General features: G+C 54.5%; 1 protein-coding gene across 1 annotated transcript; it reads left to right on the top strand.

Moving 5' to 3' along the window:
• The first annotated feature begins 7,678 nt into the window (after positions 1-7,678).
• Positions 7,679-14,741, top strand: PPIF (peptidylprolyl isomerase F). Its single transcript, XM_082629416.1, has 6 exons — positions 7,679-8,076; positions 9,287-9,317; positions 9,847-9,935; positions 11,698-11,794; positions 12,332-12,407; positions 13,740-14,741. Exons 1-6 carry the CDS (start codon positions 7,888-7,890, stop codon positions 13,873-13,875), a joined length of 618 nt encoding a protein of 205 aa, XP_082485542.1. The 5' UTR covers positions 7,679-7,887; the 3' UTR covers positions 13,876-14,741.
• Positions 14,742-16,407: the final 1,666 nt, after the last annotated feature.

The following is a 16,407-nucleotide window of genomic DNA, read 5'->3' on the forward strand; positions in this document are numbered from 1 at the left end:
GGCCTGTCCACGTGCAACTGAGGCCGACACTGTGATCTCCTGATGTGCTCGGGCCAGCCCAGTACCAGGGCATGTGATACTGACACACTGTCTTAGGAACACAGCCTGCCAGTTTATCAATTTTCCAAGCCCCTGCTCATCTAATATCTGAGATCTTTGTTACATAAATTGAGGCCTCTCCCAGCCTGACCTGTACCTGCTGACCTTTTGTACTAAAATTCAGTGACGATGGAGATTAGTTCTGGAATTAGGCTGAGTTGGGCCAAATACAGGCTGCTCAGCCACTTAATGCGAGAGAAGGCCCTGTAACCTTGGACAGCTTTCATAACCTCTGCCAGCTTTGGAGACATGATTTTTTTTTTTTTTTTTTTTTTTGAGGTACGCGGGCCTCTCACTGTTGTGGCTTCTTCCGTTGCGGAGCACAGGCTCCGGACGCGCAGGCTCAGCGGCCATGGCTCACGGGCCCAGCCACTCCGCGGCATGTGGGATCTTCCTGGACCAGGGCACGAACCCACGTCCCCTGCATCGGCAGTCGGACTCTCAACCACTGTGCCACCAGGGAAGCCCTGGAGACCTGATTTTTAAAAAGCAGTTACACTAGTACCTGTTCTTAAGGGCCATGGGAGGATTAAGGAATAATGTAGAGAATTCCTTAGCAGTCCAGTGGTTAGGACTCTGAGCTCTCACTGCCAAGGGCCCGGGTTCAATCCCTGGTCAGGGACCTAAGATCCCACAACTGAAAAAAAAAAAGAAAAGAAGAAAGAAAGAAAAAAGAAATAATGTAAATTCTTACCATGTGCAGTTTATTGAGTGTGCAGTAAATGATGGCTATTCTTACTGTTATCAAGCATCTAAGACTATAGTGCTCATCTTAATTGGAAGAAAAAACCAACACTTGGCATCAATGGTGGGCAATCTTGATTGCACAGAGGGTAAGTGACGTTGATTCGAAGGGATTCATTGAAATGGAGGAGGAAGAGGTATCAATGTTAGTAAGTAGAGACTGAGGGTCAAGCCAGTAGAGTCAAGAAAATTACACAGGTCAACAGGAGAAACAAACAGACCAGAAAAAGGAAAAGGGACAGCAGAATTGCAGGCCTCTTTGTCTCCTTGCAGCCATACAGCAGAGACCAGAGCTCCAGAGCTCAGACAAGGTCTGCCCAAGCAGCATCATAGTCCTGGCAAGGGCTCAAGTCCCACCTTTGGGGAACCAGGCAGTGGGGGCCCCTCCTTAGGATAATGATGCCAACCTGGGCTGGTCAACACAGGTGGGGGTGGGTTGTGCATGATGGCTAACCTGGACTTCCTTGGCAAGCTCTTGAGTCCTGCCGATGGCTCCTTTTCCTGCTGACTCTGGGCAGGGACTGCGTGAATAAACTCTGTGCCCGTGTTTATACATTGCTCACCTGTGCTAGTGGACGCCAGCCCTGCAGGACTGAAAGCCAATGGTAGATTCTCTAGGGCAAGAAGGCCCAGCCAGTCGGGGGACAGCGTAAGCTTTGAAGTCAGCGAGACCTGGGGTCAGATCCTGCTCAGCCACCTGTTATCCGTGTGGCCTTGAGTAAGTCATTGGTTCCTGCTCAGGCTTGGAGCTGTCACCACCACATGGGGACAGAAGCCTCTCCCTTGTGGAGTTATCACAAGGACTAGATGAGATTTCAGGTCTAAATCACTGAGCACAGTGTCAGGCTAGCTAGAAGAAAGGCTGAAGGGATGGTATCTGGCATAATTCACCTAAGAGGTGCCACTTGCAGCCCACTAACTCCTGAAGGAAGATACACAGCCAAGGGGAACTGGGAATAATTCCAGGCTCCACTTCACACTAGTGTGACCTTGGAGAAATCATTTACCCTCTCTGGACGCCTATTCCTTCATTTGTAAGACAGGGATAATCCCCGATTTGCAGGTTCCTCCTGAGGATTGGGGCGGCGTCTAGGAAGTGCTTAGTTCAGAGCCCAGCACGGAGTCATCAAGTGAGGTACCGTTCCTTCCCCGAGGCCACCGGGATGCCCTGGCCAAACCGCAGCTCACGCCCTCTGGCCGAGGGCTTCCTCCCAGCTCCCTCTCTCTCTCAGGCTTCAGGCATTCTCCTTCAGAGGAATGAGACAGAAACAGCAGCCCAGGGAATTCCCTGGTGGTCCAGTGTTAGGACTCCATGCTTTCACTGCCAAGGGCCCAGGTTCGATCCCTGGTTGGGGAACGAAGACCTCACAAGCCGTGCAGTGTGGCCCCCAAATTTTTTTAATTAAAAAAACCCCAGGGCTTCCCTGGTGGCGCAGTGCTTGAGAGTCTGCCTGCCAATGCAGGGGACACGGGTTTGTGCCCCGGTCTGTGAAGATCCCACATGCCGCGGAGCGGCTGGGCCCGTGAGCCATGGCCGCTGAGCCTGCGCGTCCGGAGCCTGTGCTCCGCAACCGGAGAGGCCACAACAGTGAGAGGCCCACGTACCGCAAAACAAACAAACAAACAAACACACAAACAAACCCCAAAAAACAAAACAGCAGCCTGGTCCACATCCTCACCAAGACCTGTCAGGCCTGTCTCTCAGGGCCGGTTGTCCCTAACTGTGCCCGTTAGGTCTTTGCCAAGAGCTGCTGGTGACACAAGCCTGCTGAGATGGCAGGTCAGTGCCGGGCTGTGTGTGGAGCAATGGGGTCGGAGCTGGGCTTTAAAGGGCCCTGGCTGGGTGCAAGGTGCTACAGGTATTATCTGTCTATTAGTTATCTGTGCTGCATAGCACATGACCCAACACCGAGGGGCTTAAAGCAACAAGCATCTATTATGTCAGGCTTTCTGTGGGTCAGGTGTCTGGGCGTGGTTTAGCCCTGGCTCAAGGTCTCTCGGGAGGTTGTAGTCAAGGCGCCAGCTGGGCGGCATTCACCCCAGGTCTGCCCAGATCACAGTGGACAGTAGGTACACTCAGAAGCGTGTTTCCTCAGCTCCACTCTGTGACCAGGTGGCTGGGGGGTGAGCCCTGTCTTGCCCTGCTGGCTGCTCCCTAGGGGCCCACAGCAGCCTGGATTGCACAGGTGACCTTTATTATTAATTAATTAATTAATTAATTTAGTTTTGGCTGCGTTGGGTCTTTGTTGCTGCGCATGGGCTTCTCACTGCAGTGGCTTCTCTTGTTGCAGAGCACGGGCTCTAGGCGCATGGGCTTCAGCAGTTGTGGCACGTGGGCTTCAGCAGTTTTGGCACGTGGGCTCACTAGTTGTGGCTTAGTTGCTCCACGGCATATGGGAATCTTCCTGGACCAGGGCTCGAACCTGTGTCCCCTACATCGGCAGGTGGATTCTTAACCACTGCGCCCACCAGGGAAGCCCTGCAAAGGTGACCTTTAAAGCCCAGCTGGACTCTGAAGAGGAGTTTCTCCAGACCTCGCCCTTGAGGCCTCTCTCTGCTCACTGTGCCCACCACCGCCCTGGGCCTTGAGAGAAAGCTCCCCTGCCCACCTCTTCCTGACTCCCACAACGCTCTGCTTCAGACCATGCTTGGGACCAGACACACGCATGTTTCCTGGAAGTAGCAGAGGGAGGCTGATGCATTGAGAATGACTTCGAAAAGCCTGGGAATGCCTTGGCGGAATTCCCCCAGAGAGTGACGTGATCACGGTGGCCTGTTAGCAGGCTCTGGTTCACTTTTTGGGTTCTCACCCAAGAATCTCTCTTCTGGGCTCCCTGTCAGCTCCCCATGACAGATGCTCTCCTGGACCCCAGTCCCCCAGATGGAACCAAGAGAAATGAAGTCCAAGGCCTCCTACCTAAGGCACATTGTCCCAGGGACAGACACTGGCATTGATCGTTCGTGAAAACCCCACCCCATGACCACAGCAGGGCCTCCTTCACTCCCAGCCCCTCCTGGAAGGCTCTTCAGGACCCCTGTAACTTCATACCCTACGGCGACCACAACATTCACCTCTGCCTGGCACACAGGCAGCCTGGGAGAGGCAGGAGGTATTCTGTATCTGAGGGCAAAGCTCAGGCCCGGCATTTAGCAGGTGCTCTGAAAACATGTCTGCTGAGTGAATCTTGTAGAAAGTGCCCTGGCAGATGTGAAGAGAGGGGTTTGACCACAGTTCCAGTACTTTGCAGCTGTGTGACCATGGGCAAGCTCCTGTCCCTCTCTGAGCTTCAGTTCTCTCATTTACACAGTGGAGATCAGAGCTTATAAACTATTGGCACAGAGGCCCTAGCTAGGTTGTAAATATGTTGTTTAGGGCTTATTCAGGGTTTCATTTTATTTTAAAGTGAGTTCCCAACATTTAAAAGTTGGGAGATTTCCACTAAACATAATGTTTTTAGTTTTTATTGAAAAATGAAAAGATCTGGCTACACTGGACCCATTGTCCACATACAAAAATTGACTGGCCTGGGCAGGAGCTGCCCCTTTAATTGTGGTGTTTGGACACAGTACCATGCCCACTTATTCCCTATAGCCTTGCCCAGCACACTTCACCCCAGTGTGTCTCTGCCTGGCCCTGACAGGTATCTGAGTTTGCAACCCCTGGATGTCAGCATGACCTGACTGTTCTTTGGCTCTGTGAGGCCTAAAGATGGCATTACAGGGTCCCTGAGTGATGAAATCCATTAACACCCTGGATAAGAAGCCACTTGGGCTGAGTGGAGAGAAACTGCTGTTTCTGAGGATGACAAAGAGTCTATAAATAGCCATAGAGGCTGAGTGGTGACACTTACCCCATCTCACCTGGGGATGGGCATGTTTCAGTTCATGGCTCAGCCTAGAGACAGTCCTTGCTCCTGATGCCACTGAGTTCAGCAGAGGTAGAAACGATTTCACAGCTGAGCCTGTGGGGACGGTGGAATTTTCTCTGGCTCAGGCAAGAGAGAGTGATGATGTTTGATTTTTCAAAGAGGGTAGAAGGTATAACATGGCGGGGATGAAGGATTGTACCATCCATGGATCCCCAGTACTATCCAACAATGTTAGACCTCAGCCTGGCCTTCAGGATTCTCTGTGATTGCCATGCCCCTTCCCCTGCCAAGCTTTCAGCTCAAGGTCAATATTGTAGCCTTTCTTTGAAGATGCCCTGACCTCTCCTAGCTCTGGGCTGACTTTGGCTCTGGAATCTCCTCTCTGCATCTTTTTGTCTCTGCCCCTCAAATGCAGTTGTCTCCAGGCTGGCCCCCTAGGCAGAAACAATTTCCCCTGTCCCCTGAGTTCCACAGTCCCCCAGCTAACTCAGTTTCTATCTTGTGTCATCTGTCCAAAGGTTTGTCTCTCTTGCCCTCCCCACCCTGTCCCAATTACCAGCTCCTCAACGATATGACATATGCAAACCCTGATGCTGGAGTCAGACAGATTCCTCCCAGCTCCAACGCTCTGCCCTTGGGCAACTCACTCTCCAGCTCTTGGGGCCTTGCTTCCCTATCTGTACAATGGAACTGCTTCTCAGGCTGCAGTGGAGAGCAGCCAAGCTAAGGGCTAGGCAAGGGCTTTGGGAACTAAAGTGGTTACATGAATGAAAGCAGCTCTTCCCTGGGTTAGGGCTGCTCATACTCCATTGGGTGGGAGATAAACTGAGGCCCTCCAGGAGCCAGCTTGAGAGACAATAGGGGACCACTCATATATTTGGCGTAGCTAAGGGCTATGTGAGCCGAGGGCCTGGAACTGATATGTGGGGTGATTCCTCTCTTCCTCTTTTGAATCTGCAGTAGGCACTGATACAGGGGAGTATCTGCGAGATGTGCTGAGGGCCCAGATGGGGCAGGGAGCAAGCCAGCTTCCAACTCAGGCCTGTTCTACTTCAGGGCACAATCACGAAAAAGGAGAAGCCATTCCCCAGAACAGAGTGAGGCCCTGTCCTGGGCTGGGACCTGGGGAGCATCTGGGCTCCAGGATGCAGCTGGAGTATCATTGAGTGCAGGCCCCTCCTGGGCCAGGAATAGAGAAGGGGACTGTGGAATTCCAGAAAAGGGTCAAGCCAGCATTCTCATGAGGTTAAGAGACTTTGACCCCTTGAATTGGCTTGGGTCAGCGTTTTGCTTCCTGACCCCTTCCCAGGAGTCAATTCAGAGCCTGGGGCACATCAGTTTAGAGCTGGTCCCAGCTGAAGCCCACCTGATTCCAAGGCCCAGACCCCACCCTCTTCTCTGGCCCCTCAGAACTCTGAGCCCCTGCAGCTGAGGCCCATTACTGTCTGAGCTCCAAACCCTGAGCAAAGACCATCTAGACGGGACTTCCCTGGTGGCACAGTGGTTAAGAATCTGCCTGCCAATGAAGGGGACACGGGTTCGAGCCTTGGTCCGGGAAGATCCCACATGCCATGGAGCAACTAAGCTCGTGGGCCACAACTACTGAGCCTGTGCTCTAGAGCCCGTAAGCCACAATTACTGAGCCCACGAGCCACAATTACTGAGCCCACGTGCCACAACTACCGAAGCCCTCGTGCCTAGAGCCCATGCTCCACAAGAGAAGCCACCGCAATGAGAAGCCCACGCACCACGACAGAGTAGCTCCCGCTCACTGCAACTAGAGAAAGCCAGCATGCATCAACAAAGACCTAATGCAGCCAAAAATTAAAAAAAAACGACACACACACACACAAAAAATGACACACACACACACACGCATAAAAGAATCAGAGGTTTAAAAAAAAAAAAGACCATCTAGACTCTGTCCATCACTGATGCTCATGGCACAGTACTTAACAGCTGACAAAGTCCTCTCTCTTGTTCATTTTATCCTTGGAACAGACCTGGAAAACAAGCAAGGTAGGGATTAGCATCACCCCCTATTCTGTAGAGGGGAAACTGAGGCCCAGAAGGTCTGGAGGACTGGCAGAGGCTGGCTGCGGAGACTCCAGGGTTCCCCTACCTCTAGGCAGTGCCTTCCTCTCTCTGGGCCTCGTTTGCACATATGGAGAGTGCAGGCGCTGGCTCGGATGCTCTCTCGAGTCCCCTGCCTGTCAGTCATTTCCTGTGGGCCTCCCATGCCCCCAGGCTTCTGGGAAGCCCGCCTCAGCATGGAGGGTGCGTCCCCCTCACTGTGGCTTCTCCCGCTCGGTCCTCCCTCTCTTCCTGTCTTGCCTTCTTGCTTTTCCTTCGACCGGTCCCTGTGCTATGTTATCTGCAGGTGCCGTTTTGGGGCGAGTGGGGGTGGGAGGGGAGCTAGCAGTTACCTGTCCTGGTTGCTGGGGATCAGGGCTGTCAGTCTATGGGGTCGGGGAGGAAGAGCCAGACCCAGTCCTGGCGGAGGACTGGAGGGCTGGTAAGAGCACGACAGGCCCAGGCTGAGTCTGGAAGAGGGACTGGTTTCTAGAAGCATCTGGAGACAAGCCCAGGATAGGACAAGGAGGCCTGTGGTCACCATGGAAGGTGCCTGCCTGCCACCTCTCGCTCTAATCCCGCTTCTCATCTCCACCTTTCTTTGACTTACTCTCAGTGCCACGGTCTCTCCTTGTCCGCCTGTCTGTCTACAGGGCCTATGGGGCGAGGGGCAGTCGTACAAAAGTCTCAAATGTAGACTTTTGTTATATTCAATGAAAACATATGGATGCTCGTATTTTGGAGTTAACCACGTTTTAGCATTTTCCCTTTTTTCATCTATTGGGACCCTCGTAAAATGGAACCGGCCTCCTTTTGCGAAGTCTTGTCTGCCCCTCAGGTCTCCGGCCCTGGTTGGGGTGTGTTCAGAAGACTTCACGCCCCACCGCCCCACCGGCCGGGCTGAGCTGCCCGCTGGGGCCAGCAGGGGGAGCCCGCGGTCAGGCCGGAGGGGGCGGGATGGAGGCGGGGCCACGAGGCCGGCTGGGCCAATAAAGGAGGCGGCACGCCGCGGCGGTTAACTCGGCCCTTTGGGCGCCCGTGACCCTCGCTCCTGGAATCTCTCTGCTGGCCCGTGGCTCTCCCGCCCGGACCCGCACCCACGATGCTGGCGCTTCGCTACGGCCCCCGTCTGCTCGGCTCCCTCTCCGGCCCGCGCTCCGCGCACCTGCGCCTACCCGCGGCCCGCGCTTGCAGCAGCGGCTCCCGAGACCCGTCCTCTTCCTCCCGGAACCCGCTCGTGTACCTGGACGTGGGCGCCGACGGGCAGCCGCTCGGCCGCGTGGTGCTGGAGGTGAGACCACCGGACAGGACCGTGCTGGACTGGGCGTGGGGGACGGTCGCGGAAGAGCTCTGGACCCCGGGCCGGCGCTGTGCCTGCCTCGTTGAGTGACCTTGCTTCCTGCTCCTGGGCTCTGGGCCTCAGTTTCCCCATCTCTAAGGAGGGGCATCAGATTGGTCTCTCCAGGCCTCCCCTCAGAACTTTGGACTAGTGGAGGCGGGAGGGAGGCCCCTGTGGAGGAGAAAGCTCAAGGTCAGATCGTAGGCTAGGAGGGCCCGTCCCGCTGGCCGGGGTCCGGGAGGGGCTCCGAGACTTAACGGGGCGGGATCCTAGGCCCGGAGCTTCGAGGTGGGTTTCGGGGGCCTCCGGGGTCCGGGCGGCGGGCCCGGCTGGGCGCTCACACTGTGACCCTTGAGAAGGCGGAGCGGGCCCCAGCCCCGCCCTCGCCATCAGGCTCTCGGTGTAGCAAAGGTGGTTTCAGGCCGCCTCCTCTCCCAGCAGGGCGGCTGGCCCGGCCTTGGGCTCCAGCCACCAGAGCCGGCCTAGAGCTCCTGGAGTCGGGCAGTGTGCTCGGAGCTCATCGCCGCAACTCCATCCCCAGCCACCCTTCCGAGGTGACACTCTGCGTCTGCCCTGGCTTTTTGGGCCTTTTTGAAAAACAAAGCAAGAAACATACCTAGTAGTCCGGAAGGTAACAGAGGAGAAGCTTGGGTGTAGCCTTCAAGCCCATTTTGAACAAAGGGGCCTCAGTTAAGCCTCAGTTCACTCTTTATTTTAAAGGTTCGGTGCCAGTGTGGCTCTTGCAGCTGGGAGTCAAGAGGCAGGCTTAGATGGGACTAAGCAGCCTCCCCTTTCCCCCACCCCTCCTGCCTCTCTCTGAGCCTCGGTTTCCCATCTGCCCGTTGAGGAGCTTGGACTGGCTCCTCCGCAGGGCCCTCTCTCCAGGCCTTGAGTCTCTGATGCTTTGGGCCCAGCTGAAGTGGCTCTGCCAGTTCTGCCAGTGTTGTCATCTCTTCTGACAAATTAGGAAATCGAGGCTGCCTCCTCCCAGCCTGGAGTTCAGGAAGCAGCTGGCAGAAATGATAGCTGCTTAGATGGCCTCCCACGGAGGGCTGGGAGTGACAGGAATGTGCTTTCCCCATCTCTTGGGCCACCGTGCGGGTTGGGTCCCTCTTTCACCTGCCTCTGGACTGACCGTCTTGTCCCTCTTCTCTCTCCACAGTTGAAGGCAGATGTCGTCCCAAAGACAGCAGGTAAGACAGGGCCCAGGGCCTTCTGAGTCCAGTCTGGATGGAAGAGAGAGGGGCAAGGCAAGGTGGGTGGGGTGGTGAGAGGAGTCGGGGCATGAGAACCGTGTCCAGATGGGAGTTCCACGTGTGGCCCAGCTGCTGAGTACCCTGGGGCAGCCGCTGGTCCTCTCTGAGCCTTAGGGTGGGCCCCGCCCACCTGTCCCGTAGCAGCCTCAGAATCAGGAGAAGATACACATACATTTCCTCTGGGACAACTTCCTCCCTCCTGGTGCCCGACGGGGCAGGCTGGTGGGTTCGCAGCCCTTGCTTGGGCTCCCTGCCCTGCTGACCCGGTGCTGGAACAACCAGGAGCATGTGTTCTTGCCACAGTGCTCGGACACTGAAGTCAGGGCACCAGATGACTTGTCCCAGGTCACGCAGCCAGCGCAGACCCAGGGGCGGGGGGTAGGTAGAGAGGGCACTACCTGGAACAAGTTGTGGCCCCTGAGTTGCGGCCTGGCCCTGCTGACCTGCCTCTTCCTTCAACCCTCAGAGAACTTCAGAGCCCTGTGCACCGGGGAGAAGGGCTTCGGCTACAAAGGCTCCACCTTTCACAGAGTGATTCCGTCCTTCATGTGCCAGGTAGCGGGGGCCTCTCCCTGCCTTGGGTTCCTCTTCTCTAAGTGGGGATAGTGACGGGAACGCCTCGAAGGATTCTCATGAGGGTTAACCAGTGTGCATGTGCCTGGAAAGTACTGAATGGAGGGCAACTGCGGTCACTCGCTCGGCCTGTCCTCTTACTCCGAGAGGCTGGAGCTTTTCCTGGCTGCCACAGAGCCTTCCCTGCCCCAGGAGTTAAGCAACAGGGCAATCGTTAGGACGGCCCTGCCTGGCGGGGCCGGGAGAGTGAAGCAATGGAAGGAGAATGGGCATCGGAGTGTGGATGTGCTGAGGGTTAGATCTGAAGGCTTTGGAGGACCAGCATATTCAGACAGTCTCTGCCCACGCCCCACAGTGTGTCCCACTGAGCACTTGGCATGGGAGATAAGGACAGAGAGGAGGAGGAGGGAGGAGACTGGGCACAGACAAGAACACACAGGTCTGGACTTGGAGCCTCTTTCCAGTGAAGGGCATCTTTCTCGGTTAAATGAGTCTGTTCTTTAGTCACGTGTTCTGCCTCTTTTCAAAAGCATTAGTTTTGCTGTGTCAGATGTTTTGCAGGTAGGTGTTGAAAGCAAGAACTTCCCCCGGGGCCAGGACCCGAGCTATGCTGGGGGTTGTCCTGTGTGAGGTCAGACCCTGCTAAGACAGGGGCTAGTGTCTGAGGCCAGCAGACCTAGAGGCAGGGGCATGGATGTCATGACCTCTTTGAAGTCCTTTCAGCCTGGAATTCTCCTCCCCCCTTCCCTCCACCCCGATCTGGTGGCTGTCATCACATTGTGGTGAGTGGCAGTGGGTTGAATGTGACAAATTCAGGGAGGGGTGAGGGCTGTGGCTGTGACAGGCCTGGCCCCGCCCCGTGGCTCTCAGCTGCAGCAGCTCCCGGTTCTGCCCGAGGCTGTGGATGAAGCAGGAGCTGAAGTGGATGTCCCAGCCGGGCTAGGGTCTTCCTGGGAACCACAGCAGGCAAGGGCAGAGACTCCAAAGCTGGAGGGCTCTCGGAGGCATGGGATGGTAGCACCGGGACGCCCAGGCCAGGGTTTTGAATCATCCCTCTCTGGGGACACATTGGCATTTGGGGATGCTTCAGCCAGGCAGGTCAGGTCACCCGTGTCGCCTGAGGATCCCATCTCAGGAAATCAGCAACATGACCATGGCAGGGGGCCGGGGCTCTGCTGCAGCTGGCAGCCCCTGGGCTCTTCTGGCCGTGGCTCCCGTGGAAGCCTCAGACGAGCTCTGAGGAATGACGCCAGCCCTGGGTGGGCTCTGTCCTGGGCCTGGTGAAGGGGAGATGCTGGGGCGAGGAGGGGGACTCAGTGTAGGGAACTGGCTCTGTGCTGGCTGCTGCCGCTCCCCACAGACCACATTTGGGAATGAGGGTCCCTGGTTTTCTCCCTGTTTACCCTCCAAGAGTTGTGGGTAGAAAATTCTAGGTCACTAAGAAGCATCTCGGAATGGCCGAGATTTTTTTAAGGATCATTTAAAAACTCGCTCAGACAAAAATGAATCATTCGGAAACCAGGGTAGTTATTGTGGCAGAAAATATCTAAGCTTTGTCTTATTGTTGCTTATTTTCCTTAGTATTGTATTACTCCTTCTATCATTGGATGTTTTTTGACCTCTTTGCCTGAGGGCTTCCGGCTGGGTGGGCCGTGGGTGGGCTAGGGGCTGCATCCTAGCGCTGGAGTAACACCCCTCTGCCAGCTCTGGTGGCGACGTCTCAGCCAATGCTCTGTGCTCGCAGGCCGGCGACTTCACCAACCACAACGGCACGGGGGGGAGGTCCATCTACGGGAGCCGCTTTCCTGACGAGAACTTCAAACTGAAGCACAAGGGGCCAGGTGAGTGCAGGTCGCCAGTCCCGGGGCCATGTGCCCTGAGCTATGACCCTGCCTCTGCCATCCCAGCAGGCCTGGAGGCTGCAACCTGATTGCCCCATATGATTGCTCCATCTGATGCTGCTCCTTCCTTCAGTGCTCTGGGTGGGCTTGTTGGGTTTTCCTAGAGCTTTTTCATTCTGAGCTCTCCGTTTCAAAACCAAACCTTCCTTTGAGAACCTGGGGGAGAGAGCCTTTAAGCAAAACCCCAGCATTGTGTCAGACCCAAGGCGCAATGTGGGAAAGTCTAGAGTTCAGGGCTGGGGGTCCCGCTCCAGCTCTACTGCTGAGAGCCTCCACGAGGCCCTTTTCTCCTGTGGCGGCAGAGGCGGACAGGCCCTGGGTGGGGAGCTGCGTCCTTTGGGCCCTGGTTCCCTCTTCTGAGCCCCAGGATCTTCTGGCTCAAGCATCCTTGATGTGGTTTTCCCCATCTGCTCATCTGAGTGACTCCCATGTGAGATGCCTCCTGGGGCAGCCTGGTCATTCTGCTTGTGTTTGCAGGTGTCCTGTCAATGGCAAATGCAGGCCCCAACACTAACGGCTCCCAGTTCTTCATTTGCACCATAAAGACAGACTGGTGAGTTGCTTGCTCCTGGCTCCAGGCCCTCTGGGAAGATGGGGTGGCCTTGCAGCTGGAGGGGAAAGCTAGTTTGAGGCTGGACTCTGCTGTGGGACAGTAGCCCTCACCCAGGCTGTGTGTCTGTATGAGAGAAGGAGAAAGTTTGTGAAAGGACTGAGGGAGAATTTGGGTTATTCTTGTAACTCTCTTTATTAAGCTTCCCATTGTTGCTGTCAGCTGGAGTTTTCTCAGCGTGTTTTGTGCGCATGTGCGCGCGCGCGCACACACACACACACACACACACACACGAAAGTATTCTTTTACCAAATATATTTGTGAAATGCTGCGGAACATACTAGGCCTCAAGATGGCCTGTGGCAGAAACCTGTTTTCTTGGTTTAACCTGCAATTTCCCTGGCTTACTTGACCTTGGAATGCACCTTGGAAAATGCTGCAGGAGACGTTTGGATATCACACCGGATTTCTCATCAGGCATTAGCATGGGCCTGCAAATAGCTACCAGCCCCTTAGAGCCCTCTTTCCCAATGCCCTTGTATTTTAGGGATGTTTCCCAGGTAAATTTTCCACTACCTAGTAAGTTTCTCTGCCCAAAGTCCCCTGTGTCCTAGCCCTGAGACATCTCAGGGAGATGAGGGGACAGCAGCTGGCCTGGAGCTAAGACTAAATAAAGCCCATTTCCAAGGACTTCAGGGTGACCTGGGTAGTGGGGGATACTAGTGGTCTCTACCCTCCGAGCCAGAGGGACATGGATGTCAGGGTGGGCAGGTTGTTGCTGGCTCTGTCTGCCCTCCTTCTGTGGAACCCCTGGTGGATCCTGAGGTATAACCAGTTTTGGCCTTGCTGGCCCTAAACTAAGCTGCCTTTTAGATTCTTGGGACGGTCTCAGATAGAGCTGCTTGGGACTCGCATAGGTTCACCACACGTATTATCTTGGCTCTCACCTCAGAATTTATGACTGTTAAGATAGTTCCATTTACACAGACCTCTTATTTCTTCAAAGTAGTTCAATATCCCTTTATCTCCCTGTGCAGAAAGAGAATAATTCACTTTTTGTAGGTGAGGTTCCCAGGATTCAGGTTAACTGGCCTGGGGTGAGGTCACACAGCAGGTGAGGCAGAACATAGCCTGGGAGGGAGCCGTCATCTGATGTGTTCTGGGGGGCTCAGCAAGGCTCGATACCCGAGCTGTGAGAGGTGGGGCCAGCTTTTCAGTGTGGGTTCCTTTCAGAACTGCTGTTTTTGGTAAATAGTCCCATGACCAAAGGGCTGTGACCCTGGGTGACACTGCACCACCCTCGTTTCTGCGTACCTGGCTCACCTTTCCTCGCAGGCTGGATGGCAAACATGTCGTGTTTGGCCATGTCAAAGAGGGCATGGATGTCGTGAAGAAAATAGAATCTCTCGGCTCCAAGAGTGGGAAGACATCCAAGAAGATTGTCATCACGGACTGTGGCCAGGTGAGATAACCTGCCATGGCCAGGGCTCTAGGCCAGTGGCAGCTGCTGGCAACAGTGAGTGGACTCACCCAGGCGGCCGCCTCGGCCTCCCAGCGCAGGGGCCCCTTGGAGTTGCCTGTGCTCGCTCCACCTTCTCTGTGCTTCCGGAAGGCCTCTCAGGAATGTCAGACCTCACAGGACCCACCAGGCTGCTTCCCCAGTGCCTGATCTTCCCCAGCGCCCTGTTTCTGGACACCCATCATGGACACTGTGTCACTGCTCCTCGTCTGGCATCTCCTGTGATCGCCTGGCCCAAGTTCACCTGTGCCTTGGACGTTGAGGGTGGTGATGGGTTAGCTTTGAAGGCAGTTTCTGCCTTTTCCTTGACCAAGGGGGAAAGCCGGTTGCTGTAAAGGGCTGTAATAGCTGTTTAATGTCGTCTTCCTAATCGGAATAATTTAGCAAGACTCCCTGGAGCTGGAGCTGTGGCACTAACTACTCCAGGCTGTGGTGTGACCTGAAATTGGTGGCACAGGCCACGAGCTTGGCCTTTGGAGCACAGTCTGGGCGTTTGTGAAGGTCCCACAGCTGAGGCCTTTTATCCCAGTCACTGTGAATCCCATTGGTTTGCTGTTCTTGTGTTTGGGGAGAGTCCATGGGGGTAGAATCAGCTGAACCCGGGGACAGACCCACTGCGAGCTGTGCCTAGTCAATGTGAATTCCCACGTTGAAAACAGAAATGACTTGTAAGTGCCTTGTGCTCTGGAAGGAAGTCAGTGGGTATTCCCTGGTGGGCTTTGATTTCTTCTGTGTGTCTTATAAATTATATCTACTGATTATATACACAATATACTTCTGGAACATTTCTTTGTGTTCACCTTGAATGTGAAAATAAATCCTGTTTTCTATAAAAGACTGGGGTCCGTGTTTTAGGAAGCAGTGTCTGTAACAAGTATTTGGAGCTGACGTTTATTGTTACCACTGTCACTCAGTGCTCCACGGAGGGCCTCTCCGTGGACTCTCAATCCCCCCAGCAACCTATGAGGGTATTCTCATCATCCTGTTTAACAGACAAGGAAATGGACTCAGACAAACTCTCTTAGCGTTCACAGCCCATCAGAGCCCTCATGCCGCCTCTGGGTGACAGAGCCTCAGTTTTGCTCAGCTGTATAATGGGGTAACAGTGCCCATCTCACAGGGTGATAAGGGTCAGACGTGATCTGTGTAAAGTGCACAGCACGGGCCCTGGCACATGGTCTTAATAAGCCTCTGGAGTGACGAGGACAATATTTCCTGTGTGTCTGGGTCTTAGAGGAGGACGAGCTGTGATTATCTCGGGCTAGATGTGGACTTTACTACCCTCGATGTGCCGTTTAAATTTGGAGTTAAGTTACAGGTGTTTCTGAATTCACAGGGAGAGCAGATTTGGGGGTGGGAGGAGGGCTAAAAATTTCCTTAAACAGCCAAGGGAGGCACAGTCCAAATACCAGAAGAACCACAGTGTAATTAGCATTGCCTCACATTGGAGTTCCCTGAGTCTGATGATGTGTGGTCACAGGTCCTTGAAGGCATTCTGAGGTCACAGTGGCTGGACTTGGGTCATCTGGGATATGGGGTTCCCTGAGTTATGTGAGGTCACAGGTAGATGTAGTCACTCTGGGGTCATGGCTGGAGTTGGGTCATTGGAGTCATGGAGAGTTTCCATGAAGTCAGATCAGCTACATGGGTTGGGAACTCAGCCGGCCTAACAGTTTTCAAACAGTTCTCAAGAGCCTTGGAGGTCCTCAGGCACGGGCCCCTGAATCCCCTTTGAATCATCAATACTCTCTGTTTTCTAAAAGGGATTTTATTTGAAGAATGGGATCCTAAGCCAAATAATAATGGGTTGTTGCTCGACCCTTCCAACCAACATTTTACAGACGGGTAAACTGAGACCTCGAGAAGGGACATGGTTGCCCAAGGTGACCCCGTGAGTCAGTTGGCAGAGCAGGGGCTAGAACCCCGGACCTGCCAGTCCAGAGGGTTTTCTGTTGGAGGCCTTTTGGGATGCACAGACCCCTTTGTCCTCAGATCACATGCAGTCAGAGCTCTTCTGAAATCTGAGGTCAAAGCCATGATTTTGGTCCCTGTGGAGTTTCCTCTTGACCTCTGGGGACTCTAGGGAGGCTGTGGTGCTGTTGACAAGTGTGAGGGTCAGCTCCTTGAGGTGTGACCCACTGGCCCCCTGGTGACTTCTGAGGGGTCTCAGGGTCACAGAACATGTGGGGCATGTGTTTAGTTCACAGAGCATTTCCTTTCCAATGAGGAAGCACGTGTGCGTGCGTGTGTGCATATGTGTGCGTGTGCGTGTGTGCACACGCATGCGTGTGTGTGTGTGTGTGTGTGTGTGTCCGTCCGTGCAGAGGAGTCTAGTGTGGGCTAGCGGAAGAAAGAATGCAGGAATTTCCTAAAAACAGTTTCCTGAAGGTGGGGTTGTTCCCTGCAGTTCTCTTCCAGAACTCTTGCACAAGGGCCTGAGCCTGGTCTTACTACATAAAGCTCCTGCCTGTGTAATATACAGAT

Source organism: Mesoplodon mirus, assembly GCF_964341445.2.
Source record: "Mesoplodon mirus genome assembly, chromosome: 2".
Taxonomy (NCBI): domain Eukaryota; kingdom Metazoa; phylum Chordata; class Mammalia; order Artiodactyla; family Ziphiidae; genus Mesoplodon; species Mesoplodon mirus.

Excerpts from the sequence above, each read along its gene's own strand:
- PPIF (XM_082629416.1), top strand. The coding sequence starts at position 7,888 with ATGCTGGCGCTTCGCTACGGCCCCCGTCTGCTCGGCTCCCTCTCCGGC. Across the intron at positions 11,795-12,331 it reads ACTGAAGCACAAGGGGCCAG|GTGTCCTGTCAATGGCAAAT; the intron begins GTGAGTGCAGGT and ends TTGTGTTTGCAG. Across the intron at positions 12,408-13,739 it reads TGCACCATAAAGACAGACTG|GCTGGATGGCAAACATGTCG; the intron begins GTGAGTTGCTTG and ends CTTTCCTCGCAG.